The 14,642-nt window shown below is 37.2% G+C and overlaps 1 protein-coding gene across 1 annotated transcript; it reads right to left on the reverse strand.

The window, feature by feature from the left end:
* Nucleotides 1-830: 830 nt before the first annotated feature.
* On the reverse strand, nucleotides 831-12,923 carry LOC110067540 (uncharacterized). The gene is made up of 13 exons (XM_020774881.2): nucleotides 12,671-12,923; nucleotides 11,393-11,442; nucleotides 9,762-10,666; nucleotides 8,800-8,841; nucleotides 6,518-6,589; nucleotides 6,281-6,325; nucleotides 5,974-6,045; nucleotides 5,340-5,381; nucleotides 4,643-4,726; nucleotides 3,957-4,160; nucleotides 3,658-3,774; nucleotides 2,894-2,954; nucleotides 831-2,741 (listed from the first exon to the last, which is right to left on the reverse strand). The coding sequence occupies exons 2-13, from the start codon at nucleotides 11,397-11,399 to the stop codon at nucleotides 2,677-2,679; spliced, it is 1,716 nt and encodes a 571-aa protein (XP_020630540.2). The 5' UTR covers nucleotides 11,400-11,442; nucleotides 12,671-12,923; the 3' UTR covers nucleotides 831-2,676.
* Nucleotides 12,924-14,642: the final 1,719 nt, after the last annotated feature.

A 14,642-nucleotide genomic window follows, 5' to 3' on the forward strand; every position in this document is an offset into this window, starting at 1 on the left:
GGACTGCCTTAGCCGTGAGTGGAGAGAAAGGAAACGAAAACAAAGAAAAAGAATCGAGAATATAACAACAGACTGAACAGGGTCCTCGAAGTCTGCCATTTTGTTGGTTTATCTCATGACGTCAATTGAGTTTAACCCACTTCATAACCCATTTCAGTGCGGCCGCTCATAAAATATAACCCCGTTATTTTATTATTACCAACCTTTAACCGAGTTAAGTTGTTTAGAATTTTTAACCAGGTTTCTAAAAAAATAAACCCAGTTATCTCTCTTAGTGCGGCCACAGCCAATATTTTGTCTGTTTTGAATTCTGGGCTTTTCACATGTTAATGTGGGAGCTCAACATTTCTCGTGCGTCGCCATGTTTATGCTTGCAAGTTATGACGCCATTGTGCGATTGGATGCTTTGACTACAGAGAAATAAAAGTGCTTCTAATCGTTTATAATTCATATTCCGCATGAACATGTACAGTTCCATCAGGAATTCTCCTTCTCTAGACTCAATATTGAGATCTCTGACCGCACAAAGACGTCTTCAATGACAAAAGACGTGATGATCCCCAGGTAATTTAAACGAAGGAGATCAGAAGTAAAGACTCCTCTCCTCGTCTTCCTTCCCATGATCCCATCCAAGTCCCTAGGGAGTTTCATCCAGGCTCCCTCGGCTGTCGCCGCTGACCTCAAAAGACGACTGGGGATGTGATAGAAGATGAAGAGTAAATTAGATTCCTCGCAGCCAATCACAATGAAGCAATTTTTAGACTAGTTTGTAGATTTCCTTAAGCCAATCCTTGGTCATTAACAAACGTTTCAATAAAACCGCAAAAAGCTAGGAAAGATACACATGTACTTTAATGTTTAAAACAAAACATACAAAATAACAGCCATCTTTAAAGTCTAGCTAGGACAAGCACAGTTACAGATAGTAAGTAAGTAACAACTTTATTTACAGAGGGTAACACATAACAGTAAAAAAACTGACGAACCAGTGGCCCTCTATCCTAAGTTAAAAATATATCCTTATTATTACTATAAATATCTGTTTAGACTTAAGTTTTACAAAAAAAAAAATCATTTACAGTTACTGTTTTAAATAACAAAAAAGAGTACAGTTGAGAGTTCACCAATTCCTTTTTCATGTAATACAGTTGGGTCGGCTCCATACATCGGATTTCCCGGCGATAGTGGTCGTGTGGATTATGATGACAATTCGAATTTAATAATAGTTAAAACTGGATAAACGAGAGAGGAGAGATACGTGTTGACTTGGATACGATGATCCCAGTCATTATCGGTTTACTGCGAATAGATTACTTTAAAACTAACTTTCAAAAGGTACTTGGTCTCTCGACTTCGTAATTTTTTTTATTATAAATTAATAAATTCACTTAATGCATATATAATACTTACACACTCTGTCAATAACATACCTCTTTGTCTGTACAAATAATCAATATAAATGGGATAATACAGAATCTCATACTATAAACAGCTGGTTTCCATCTGTCCGGCTAAGTCACCGAAAGAACGAAAGGAGGTGCAAGTAGGCCTTGGCTTCTTCTGGGCTTCTTCACGTACGGCACTGCATGACGATACAGCGCGTCTCGGGACGACCATAATGACAGCTGATTACGAGACTAAAGTACGCCATGCTCCGAATAATCGCCAGCGATCACACGGAAATCAAGCCAGCCAGATGGAAACACTGCTAATATGTGTAATTCCAAAAACTGATATTCACTCCATATACACTAAAATTCGAGAATTGAGAAAAGCTATAATTTAAAGAATGGCCATATATGAATTCTATGTACAGAAATTGCAAATATAGTGAAGAATTCATTGACCCAAAGAATAATCTCGTTTTATTCTATATATATCACTTACTCTTCAAACTGAAGATAAAAGTGACATTGATAAAATACAATTACGCGTATCCTCACCAAAATTGATTATCAATAAATTACGAGATCTCTAAATTGTTTCTCTGACTTAAAAAAAGCAATTCAGGAATTAAAATATTGTAAAAACATGCATTCTTGTCTGTGACATTCGTTGTTTTTTCACTTTCCTTCGTTAAATAAGAAGGATGAACGCAAACATTCAACCAACATGGTCTGCATATGAGATCATTCATTAACTTTGCAATCTAAGCATTCCATGTGTCTTAAAAAATTGTAAATACTCAGGAGAATAAGTACAAAGATTAATTATACAAACCCAGTAATACATTACAATAAAAATCGACAACTTTCACCTGTATAACTCTTAATTAATTATATACATGTTTAAAATTTGCACAGCTTTAAATTGAATTCTTTATATAAACTACCTATAAAAAGTACTAGCAGTTGCATTAGCACAGCTACATGAACCCTAAATGCATTAAAGAATTCAAAATCAAAATACTACATGCTACATGTATACCAATAAAATTACCCACAATCAAATATTGCAGCTACCACTTATTTCAAAATCCTTATGATATATCGTTGCTGATTCACTTGAATCAGCAACGATATATTACATTTTGATTTACAATACATTTACAGTACAAACAAGTACCAAAACTCGAAATCACAAAGGTATATATTACACTTCATTTTTCTCTTGGTGTTCTGATTATCGTTAACCACTGATTACGAAAAAGAGAACATTAGGTCTTTCATTCCATCTTTAACTTGCAGTAGCATCTGTAGATGCGTCCTCTAAACGGTCATCTTCACTGGAACTATCAGAATCTACCAAAACGGATAGAAAAAAACCCATTTTAATCTCTACCGTCAATGTATTTTTGAATTGAATTTTCTTTCAAAACATGCACCTGATCTACTTCAGTGATAAGTAAAGTACTACAACATTACTGGCGCTATTGATGTCAAGTAGACTTTACCTGATTGTTGGGTGTGGTTTGATGATCCTGATTGTTCATCATCCTCTACTTCACTTGAAGCCTAAAAATTAGACCAGGGGAAATACAGTCACTACGATATGGCTAGCTCAGGAAGCGGAGAAGGCTTAACCCTTACGAGCCAGGGGTTATCTTGCCTGTCTTGTCCCACAAGAAACACAGAGTTCTTTTACTATGTCATTATAATCCTTCAAAGGCCAACTTTGTTGGATCAAGATCTGACGGCTGGATACTGGCCTGGGGCCCGTTTCTCGAAGGTCCCGAAAAGTTTTCGCACCGGAAAAGCCGTAGCAAAATCTCAAACCTTTTGACTACCGAGCTGTTTTATTCATATATTCTTAATACGAACAGAGGTTCCCTTCATACAAGAAGTTTCAGGCGTATACACCTCTGTCTTTAAATACCGATTAACTAAAAATGGCTTTTCGGGCCCCGAAAAGATTCCGGGGCTTTCGAGAAACGGGTCCTACTTCTTTATTATCTATAGACCTTAACACATCAACACACAATTCAACACACAAACATACCTGTAATTAGTAACTAAATATTTGCTTTTGGAACAAAACTGTATTGGAATCAAATATTCTGACAACAGCTATCGCCAGAAAAATCCACGTACAGGTAAGTCTTGCGATTTGGCAGCTTCTCTCTGCCATACTGTGGGATAAGCAAGATCCGCCAAAAGAGGTACAAGTACATGTTCACCCTTATGATGCTCTTATAAACAAAACAAGATTATCACTTACAGTGGTGCTGGGTTCGGGATTGTCTCCCGCGTCATCTTCACCTGAGCCACCAGAAGGAAAATGACCCTCCTCCTTGGATCTCAACTCTTTAACCAATGCGGTTAGCCGATGGTTTTCCTAAATGATTGATCACACAAGCAATTATAAGTAACATTCATTTTAGTTACAGAACTATAAGATTAAAAGATTATACTGTTTGATCAAGGCAGTAAAGAGTTGTCCTGTACCATTCTGGCAAGCTTTTTGTAGACATGAAACAACAAAACAGATTAAAGTTGACAGCAAGTCTAACATCTCACCTCAAGAAGGGTTTTTCTTCTACTTTTCTCCTGAGCTAACTTCTGCTTCAGCCTTTTGACTTTATCTGTCTCAACATTGTTAAAAGCTCGAGCTGCTTCAGCCACTCTCTCTTCATATTGTAATCGTAACCGCTCGTGTTCCCTTTCCAAATTGTGGTCACGTCCTTGCAAATCCCACATCTGATTAAAGGCTAACCGTAGTTCCTGAAAGAATCGCATTCTATAAGCTTAATTTTGAGCCAACACGATAATCTCGCCGCATGACGTTTTGTTGTGTCTTAAAGACTTTATTACAATTTGCTTCTTCTTTCAGCACCATATATTAGTATTGTGATAACATTTTGAATACAAGCGAAGGTACTCAGTCATAAGTTTAACACTGTATTGACCACCAGATGTTACTTTTCAAAATTCCCTGACTTTTCCCTGATAAAAATAAAATTCCCCTGACCAAATAAATACAAACTGTCAGATACAAGTTCATGTACCAGCTTCTACCAGCCCCTTACAAACAGTTTTAGCCTTCGTCATTTAAAGGAAAAACACCGTTGAGATCACCCGAAATGCTTCTTCCAGCCTTCAATGGTATTATAATCGCCAGCATTACAATTTCAATTTTCACTGACGTTTCTTCAGATTTTCAGTTTAAGGTTAATTAAGCAATCACATCTGATATCATCACAAACCTCAGACAACTCCTGATTTTCTCTCCTTAGATCTTCCATGAAGCGGTTAGCATTGTCATGTCTTTCATCCAGCTGCCGGATGTGCTAAACAGAGATATTACATGTGACTTATTAGGACCTTGTAAATAATAATAATAATCTTCATCATCATCATCATCATCATCAATAGCTGTGCGAATCTTTAATAATAATAATAATAATAATAATAATAATAATAATAATAACAAGAAGAAACAGAATGCCATGACCAATAAGGAAATATACATGCCAGTTATTGCTATCAGAACTCAGCTCATCACATACTTCACCAATCATGCATGAATGAAGAACATCAAGCAATTTTCAATTCAGTTAGCCTAGAAGATCAAGTATTTGATATGCATTGGCGAATGTCTACACCCAGACCTCCACTGTTTCAGCACTCTCAAAACACTGGACACCACCTGCTTTGGAATGAAGTAAAGTCTTTTGATCACAGTCCTCATTACTTACTACAAACGCTGGTTTAATGTTCAGCTCCTGTTAAGTAGTGTACAGCCTCTTCTTGTCACATGACAAGTGGCATGATCAGTTTGTGCAAGCAGTGTTAGTTTTTTGCACGCTTGTGTTTTTGCATACAATAATATTGTATTTTATTCTAACTCAATTTATTTTATTAGCTAAAAATGTCTACTTAATTACAAATCAATGAATCTACCTCTTCCAGCCTGTTATTCTCCTGTTCTCTCCAAATGCAGACCTGCAAAGTTCACACATACAACAAGAAAAAGGAAAAAACATTATTACATCTCATTGCCTGTACAGCCATTCTGTTCTTTTTACTAGAAACCAAGGATCAAGTAAGCAGTACAACTGCATTTTTCACTGGACAAGAGATTGCCAAATAAATTAATTGATAGTGCTTTCACATATTTGTAAACTCTTGAGTGGGGAACTAATAATAGAATTTCAAATCAAGGAAACAATAGGCATTCTTTTTTCTAATTACAAGTATTTTATGTGAGCAATGATGCATTAGTGTTATATACAGTACCGCTCAGAAGAAACCTAACAGGGAACGCGTTTGCGAACGGATACAGAACGGATACAGAACGGGTACGGGAACGCGTGTGGAACGGAAACAGAATGCATTCGGTCAAGTGTTCCCTGTTAGGGTTCTTCTGATCGGTACTGTATTATGAGTGAATTCACAGTGACATACTTTTCAACTTCTTCAGAAAAGTTGACCTGTTTAAGTCAGTTTCAGATTATATACAGTCATGTAGTTTAACTTAAAATCCCATCAAACCACTGATTTTAAACTGATAATTATTATAAAGGACAATCCTCACCTGTTGAGTCATTCTGATCAATCGTTGACTTTCAATTTCCAATTCCCCACTTTCCTCTAAACGTCTTTTGAACTAAACATATCAATACTTAATCATTTAAGGAACTTTTCAAATCAAGTCATGACATATAAGGGGGAAGGGGTGGGGTTAAATCAAGACAAAAAGAGATAAAGGCTGCTTAAATCAAGTAATGATTTAACACTGAAAAATATCAAAATTAATTGTGCTACAACTGTATAAAACAACATGAAAGATGTTACATATTACATGTTACCAACTAAACTCTCTTCTTCTTATAGATCTTTACCCCTTCATTGATGATCTGTAGTTGAGTACATTGACCTCTACATTCCTGAAAAAGGATGGATCAGAACTTTAGTTTAAACCAAATCCAATGATCATGGTCGTGTCTATTGTGTGGGATTTAGACTCATATATCTATGCAATGATTGATAATGTAAAATCCTCGAGACTAACTTTAAGCTATGATGTATAATTTTGTAAACTCAAGACTTGTTTACAGCTTACAATGACATACATGTACCTCTAATTGTTGTTGCAGACTGTTGCACTTGTTCTGTCGCCAAGCACAGACTAAATCCTTCTTTCGTAATTCCTGAAAAAAAAAGAAATTTATTCTAACTTTATTTAAATAACAAAGTATGAACTTTCTATGTACAATCACATTAAAGAGCCACCAGGATGAATGATTTGCAAGTTAATTTACATTAATTTACAATGATCAATAACCCAGTTTGGCTTTGAACATTCTAAGGTTGACTAACTCTTAAAAATGGCTTGACCCTGCTTTAATTTAATTGTACACAAGTACACAAGGATTGACAAGAGCACAAAAGAGGACTCCAGTTAAAGTGAAACATAAGCTGCAGGTGAGCATTTCTCCGTACTTCTTTAGTGTTCTGGTCACTTTGGTGTAAAGAGTACTTTTAGTTATGAAAAAAAAAACCAAACAAGCCAACAAAGCAGGTCAAGTCTAGCTTATTTGTTTCATAACAGAGCTCAACAGTTGTACAGAAATACACTGTAGGCTTCAAACAAGTTTTACTCTTAATTTACACACACAGTATGACATCACAGATCGCATGTGACTTAAGGTGACTCAAAACAGTTTCCATTACTTTCTAAGACTTAGATTTTAATTGGTCATTATAACCACTCTTTATCAATTGATGCCACAATCTTGGTGTCATAAAGCTGCCCAATCATTGGTGAAAACATTGTTATCATTTTCCTAACACAATAGGTTACTATAGCAACAGTATGACCTACTAAAAACACCCTTAATTATAGCTTTAAGGGCTTATTATTCAAAAACGGCCCAGTGAAATATTTTAATATTATCAAATTTTGATTAGCAGGATAAGACGCAGCTTTGGTAAAGTTTCAAAAAATATGAACATGGAGTTCAGAGCCACCTTAAGGTTTTGAAAATTTAAGGTGGCTCAGAACCCTACATACAGAATTGTTTTAAACTTTGCCGAAGGTTGTGTCTTATTCTGCTGATCAAAAATTGATAAAATAAAAAAGTTTCACCATGCCATTTTTGAAATAATTCTAATTCATAAAACAAGCGATTTCCTTTCCGGCACTTTTCTGAAGCATGCTAAACTATCCCGAGCTATCACTACAATAACAATAAAATATACATCTTGTTTACGTTTATGTTAAATGTAAACAAGACATCCAGCATAGCGATTTCCTGCTTGCACTCACCGCTTACCCTTGGCGTGGCAGCATTAACGCGAGATGAGTGAAAGTGTGACATATATTTTTTAGCACACTTCAGGAAAATGGCCAGAAAGCAATCGCATGTTTTACAGATTCATTCATGGTATACAGAAATGTACAATAGAATGGTGATTCGAGACAAAAGAGCATTATAATGAAGACTACAAACAACATGAGTGAAAATCAGAGGAATATTTTCCTGGGTTGACACTGAAAAATAGCAGCCTTAAAATATTTCATTTCATTTGAAACTCTGGGATTACATTGAATATGAATTAATCTCATTGAGTGCAAAGTTTAAAAGAAATTCATCAACCGCTTTTTTTAATATTCACTTCAGTGTAAAAACATAGCCAAGTTTTGGCAAAAAAAAAACGAAATAGCCACCTTATTCAAGTTCATACTTTTCAAAATCAAATGAAGCAATTTTGTTCCACTTTTCAGGAAATGTGGTTCATGTGTATAAAAATGCATGTAACATGCACTCCAAATGTGCTTTCCATAAGCCCGGCAAACATATACTAGAGTGACTCCATTAGATTTGTTTCATGTTAACAGTCGAAAACTTCAGCAAAAGATTTCTCGAAATGGCTCTCATAGAATTTGTTTAAACTTGCTACACATCAGGCACACTATCTAAACTGCAAGTACAGTAGACAGTTTAGAAGAAAACCTCTAGATTTCAAGAAAATCAACCATGGGTAAAAACAGCAATGACATCATTGCGTTGCTATGGTAACTCTGGTATCTCGATAAAATACACCGCACCCAAAACTTTGGTCTATCCCTAGCAAGAGTGTGGATATCAATCTCCTGTATTATGTTTTAGTGTGTTGTGATTTATATTTAAAGTTGGAAGGTGTCACTATTGAAAAATCCAATCGAGCCACCTTAAACAGATGTTTTATTAGGCAGATTTAAACCAACAGGAGCCCTCCAACATGTATATAATTGGCACTTTCTCATAAATTAACATGACCAACTGTTACAACTGTTATCATATTTCTTGATCTTTGACCATCATTTAATTAGAGTTATTGTCAGATCAACAAATTATACAAAATTGTCTTCACTTACCTCAACCAAGTAGGAAACACTTAGCTGTGAAGACTCATTTGCCTGCATGGCAAAACAAGACATGTACCAATTAATAGATACTGAACTGTACCTATATATGTTTTAATGCTGCAGATTGGTCATTGACAACTTCCCCCAGAGGGGGGGGGGGGGGGGAGATCTCCCATATAAAAAGGACAGAGGGGCTCGTTGGAAAATTTTAAAAGAATGCCTAAGAGGTACCAAGATCCTGTTTTGTGGGCATGGCTTGAAATGAATTTCACCTCTAAGAGGCTCCAATTCTAAAACAACACATTATCTCATGTCATATTTTTTTCAGCTCAATACTCTAAAAGGTACTGCAAAAGGTCCTGCCGTGGACCTTTGGAGGCTGAACACACCAAGAGGTACCAACACTGCATTTTTCACCTCTAACAGGTATGACGAAAACCCTTGTCCTTTTCATAAGGGACCCACTGGGGAAAAATTCAGCAACCATACAGGTTCAAATACATTTAGCTCTAGATCTGGGACACTTTCAAAAGAAAACTATTAATCAACATTGCCAGGTTATACATACATGTAATAAATTGGGCCAGACCAGGCACACAATAATTGGGCACTTGCATCTATCCCAACTCTCCCAGATTATGCGGGAGTCTCCAGGGTATGGACCGAATCTCTCAGTCTCCCATACGGATCACCAAATCTCCTGGATTCAAAGGAAAGCACTTATTTTGGCTGAATTTTTGGCCTTTTTCACAGGAGCATTTTGGAATACTGTGGCTGAATCAGAAGATCTCACAACTACTTTAATTTATTTACAGCGCTTTTTAGGGTTGAGAAAGTAAAATTGGTAATCTCCCAGATTTCAGTATTTTTTAGGTTGGATTCTCTTTTTTGGGTTATATTCTTCTTTGTCCTTTATACAATGTATGTCACTAATTATGCAATTTAAAATGTTCACATTACATATTAACTACCCTTTGTAATTCAGCATAGAGACCATTGTTGTTCTCTGTCCAATCATTTTCAGCTATACAATCATTTTCCGTAGGAGTCTTGTAAGGGTTGCCACTTTCTTGATTACTGCACTCCAAATCTCGTTCACCATTCCCTAGAGGATGAGCCTCAGCAGCAGCAGCATTATTCTGGTGTGATCTTTTTTGACCTGTCACAACTGGGTCATGTGTGGAACGTGCTGCTTCTGGCGTAGTCGGTCTTGAAGGTGTTGCTGTTTTATCAATTGCCTGCTGCTTGTAGTCTGCTTGTACACTTGATGCTTCAAGGTTTTCTTCTCTTCCCTCTATCACAGCCAGAGGAGAATTCTCATGCTGACTTCTTCCATTCTCAGCTACAGGAACAAGACCAAGTGTTGAGCTATTCCCTTGAGACAATGACTGGACAGTTGATGAAAGTGTATTGTTCTCAAGTGAGGGGCCTTTTTCTGCAGCTGCCTGCATGGAAGAATCCTGATCATCCTCACCTTTAGCAGCATCCTCCACTATATTTTCCTTTAACAAGCTTTCATCTGGAGGAGGCAAGCTCCATTCTGGCCAATCCCTTGGAATGCTCTGTGCATCACAGTTATTCCCTTCTAAGTCATCTATGCAGCCTACTATATCTGTGGTATCAGCTATCATCTGATCAGCAAGCATAAGTTGCTGAAAATGTTCTTTAGAGTATCCAAGCTGTTGAAGAACATACTTCCATGTATCTAAAGACACTTGTCCATGGCATTCTTCATAACTGCTTACAAGCTCGTGAACTGGGTCGATCTGCAGCACGTTTGCAAGAACTTTCACAGACCTCTTGTTAGACACTAAAAGAGCCAAGATTTTCTCTTTTAAGGTACCAGATGGAATGCTGGCGCCACATTCTACAAACTCTGAAACAAAAATTCATACATTGGTTATGTTAACTAATTTATATTTGTGGTAGTTCTCAAACTAAAGATTCAATTAAAAGTACTTAAAGTTGTTATTTTAGTACATAAATTATTTACTTTGAAATTCTAACAATAAATAAGCTCTGCCTTTAATTTTGTCCACACAAGTTTATTGGTGGGCTTTTCTTTACTCTGTGGCTCACTTGGTTGGCATAAATTATGACATGAAATAAAAACCATGTATTAAAGAATACCCTTTGTATAAGGCTAAATATTATTCAATTAAACAAGGTTCTTTCTTTGTCCAAGATCTAACTCTATGTAAATAAATTCATGTATTGTATCAGCCTATATAATTAACAAAAGCAAAGATTTCTGTGTGAGAAATTGCAAGACGTAAGGGATAAACAAAAGAAGCGAAATATGACTCCGCGGATGAGATCAGTTGCCGCAAAAATTGTCACTGCTCAACTAAAGGGTTGACACATTTTAATTGGCTTATCATTGTTTGAGGTTTATTGAATCGTTTTAAAAATTTACTCTTTTGTGGATAACTTGTTCACATTTTAAGTTTTTAAAATACTTTTTTTTGGAAAATTCAGATAAGTCTTGAATTTGGTGTGAAATAATAATTTTGGACCCTTGAAGGTCTACCGTAAGGTGACTTAAGGCAAGACGGGTAAATTACTCATTACTTTGCTTATCATCATGCAGTTTATTACTTACCATCCATGCCAAGAGTAACTTCAGTCAGTTACCTTCCTCAAGACAAAAATCTGTAAATGAAACATGGTTCCATTTTTATTTAACAACACAACAACAAATGAATATATGAAGATCACATTAAAAAGTTGTGTACATAAATGTGATGATCATACGTGTTTCAGTTACAAAAATCTTATTGTACAGGGCTAAAAACTATTCCTGCGACCTTTCTCGCCATGAACTAAGAAGACATGACATAGTTAAATTCTGCTAAGCTGGCCACTAACCTGACCGTGCAAAAGGCTTAAGGGCAGTAATATTACATGCAAAGCAAACTCATCACTTTATTAAAAAAGTAAAGGTTTATGTTTATTTTCAAACCACAATAATTTGTTGACAAGACTGTATAAACAGTGGTATTACATCATGTTCAGCTCTTAGCTTTGTTATTTGTTATGGGAGTACACTAGCATGCTTCCAAAAGGACTGAATGAGTGTGGTTGTAATCACTTGCCCCAATTACATGATTTCTGAACTGAGTGGTCAGTTCATATTTGTATAAAACACCTGAGGTGAAACAATCACAAAATAATTTCTGTCATTGATATGATTTGATGATGGTGAATTACACCGACTGAAAAAGCACCAGTTGACATAAATGTATGATGGAATGGCCTGCCTAACGAGTCCACAACAAGTCCAAAGTTATGCTTCTGAGGGTTTTTAAAGATTAAAATCCTACAAAAAGCCGTGCCAAACACTCCAGTGTAAACCAGCTGATTATCTAAAGCTTGTAAGTCACCTCAAAGGGCAAATAATTTAGGAAGAAAACAACTGTAAGCTTAAATCTCAACACCTGACACTGTTCATATCATTTGTACATGTACAAGCTTCACAAGCTGTGCATTTTAATTAACACCCTCTCACTTCTATCACAACAAACTGTACTATACGTCCTATTAATTACAAATGGGTAGGATTGTACAAGAAAGCTTAGGAAGCCAATACGTAGTTTGTGTTTGATTACGTTGTAATAATTTAAGCGTAAGCTTATATAAACTACATCGTCAATACATCAAAGCGTGCTTGATACAAATCATTATGTTGATCTCTATTTAGATCTGTTCTCGAACAATCGACCATGAAATATCGTTAGGGACGTCTTGAAAAGTTCAATGGCTTCTAAAGAGTTTACTCTCATCAAAACACCACCATGAGCTGGCTATGAATGGCCAACACGTAATTCTTCAGTCGAATGTAGGCTAAGATGCTATCATGAACTCTTCAGACATAACTTACCTCAGACTTCAATACCTTGATAACAATCCTGTTAGCGACAATTCCGAACGGAAACGGAACAAACCAGGATTTAAAATGCGATAAACCCACCACTAATACAGTTACAACAGCTAACGGATTTTTCAACTAAGAGTATTTTCGTCACTGTCAGTGTAGTTTGTTGCGGATCCAATGAAAAACAAAGACGAGAGCTGCCGATCCTAAACTCCGTTCTCGGAAGCCCGATAAAAATGGCGGGAAACGGTCGGAAAACAGCGGGACTACGTCTCGACCCAGTTTTTGTCGGTTAAGGCACATCACGTGGGTTGCATTGCACTAAGCTCGAGCGGCATCACCGATAAAGGATCATAAAAGCCTTTTCCAAAATTATATAAAGACAATACCAATGAATTTACGTGGGCTTTGACCTCTTCTGATCCAGTAGTTAACAACAGAATTCTAGGTTTAATTTCTTTTGTCCACCATCAATCGACGCCAAGAAATCGTTGTCGCGCCATGGGACATATAAGGCTTTCACAGTTTCTCTCCAGGCTCCAGCGAGAGCGGTCTTGTGCCAGTTTCAAATTTCATTCCAGGTCCGACCATCTCCAAGTTACTCCTGGCCTTCTCCGTAGTCTCTTCCCCTCTGGTGTACCATGGACAGGTGTTTAACTATTATCCCCGTGGGGGGGGGGGGGGGGGCGGGGGGCGGGGGGGGACTCCTATATTAAAGTGACAGGGGTGCTCCTCGTACCTTTTAGAGGTTAAAGAGTGGTTTTGGTGCCTCGTGGGGTGTTCAACCTCAAACAATCCACAGCGGGGGTTTTTGCCATGCCCTTTAAGGTATTAAGCCGATATTATTATATGACTAGCTCCATGAGCAGGCAAGATGAATCAAATCCTGCGCTGTGATTGGCTACCCGAGCGGGCAAGATGGAGCTATCTTGCCCACTCGGGACTACCCACCGTGTCCCGCAAGAAAAATTTCCCCGAAAGCCATATAATAAATCCTTTATTGACCAAGCTTGTTCAGTCAAGATGGCTGGATATTGGCCTCGTTCTTTTTTTGCGAATTCATGGACCTCGACTCCATCTCGGTCCATAAACACGCAAAAAAAGAACTTGGCCAATATCCAGCCATCTTCACCTCACACTTGGTCAATAATCCATACATATGACAGGAGATAATGTGATGTTTTAGAATATTGGTAGCACTTGGGGGTGAAAAAAAATTTCAAGCCACGCCTTCAAAACAGGATCTCTTAGAGGTTCTTTTCAAGGGGCCCCCATGGGCTATTATCCTCCCGGGCAACATTTGGGGAGCTTCTTGCCGGGTGCACGTCACCCAGTTTAAATGCAAGGTTGTTTTATATTTTTCATTTGTTAGAATCTGTCACCTGATGGTTTCTGTCAATTTAAATCCTCTAATTCTTGGGAATATTCAATGCAGTCTCCAGTGAAAAAAGTGGCCAATTCCAAAGCTTTTCCTGTTAAAATACATGTGATGTCGACAGGACAGTCTCTTCAGCCTGCTGAATGCTGATTGGTTAATTCAAATTTTGGAAGCAACGGCCCTATGAAAGACGGACTCATCCGCCTGGGTTCCATAGCAACCCAAGCATGATGGTCTGGGTTCACTAAGTAATCAGCTAACATTTTGGTCATTTCACAGTATATAGGAACTGATCATGGCCCATCTGATTAAAGTGCACATGTTTTTTGTTATTATTGACTGATTTACTTATTTATGGATTTCTTGATTTGTTTACAGTGGAACATGGTCATGGTCAGCAATGAGACATGAGTTATTTTCAGGTGCCCATATTCACTGACAAGAGACGAATTGTCCAAAGTAAAATTTAGAGGGTATGCTAATCTGCAACTATTTACCTCTCTTAGATGGGGGATGATTCATCTAGATATAAACTGTCCCTGTTTAGACATAGAATGGGGAAAAATTCGTCTGGGGCAGATACAGGACTTTTGGGAAGCT

Source organism: Orbicella faveolata, unplaced genomic scaffold, assembly GCF_042242905.1.
Source record: "Orbicella faveolata isolate gen_17 unplaced genomic scaffold, um_ofav_v1 contig_12, whole genome shotgun sequence".
Lineage (NCBI taxonomy): Eukaryota > Metazoa > Cnidaria > Anthozoa > Scleractinia > Merulinidae > Orbicella > Orbicella faveolata.

What these genes read in the sequence shown, in the direction of transcription:
- LOC110067540 (XM_020774881.2), bottom strand. An exon ending in GAAGAAAAACCCTTCTTGAG is followed by an intron (nt 3,775 to 3,956) that starts GTGAGATGTTAG and finishes TCAATCATTTAG; the next exon opens with GAAAACCATCGGCTAACCGC. An exon ending in ATCCCGAACCCAGCACCACT is followed by an intron (nt 2,955 to 3,657) that starts GTAAGTGATAAT and finishes TCTAATTTTTAG; the next exon opens with GCTTCAAGTGAAGTAGAGGA.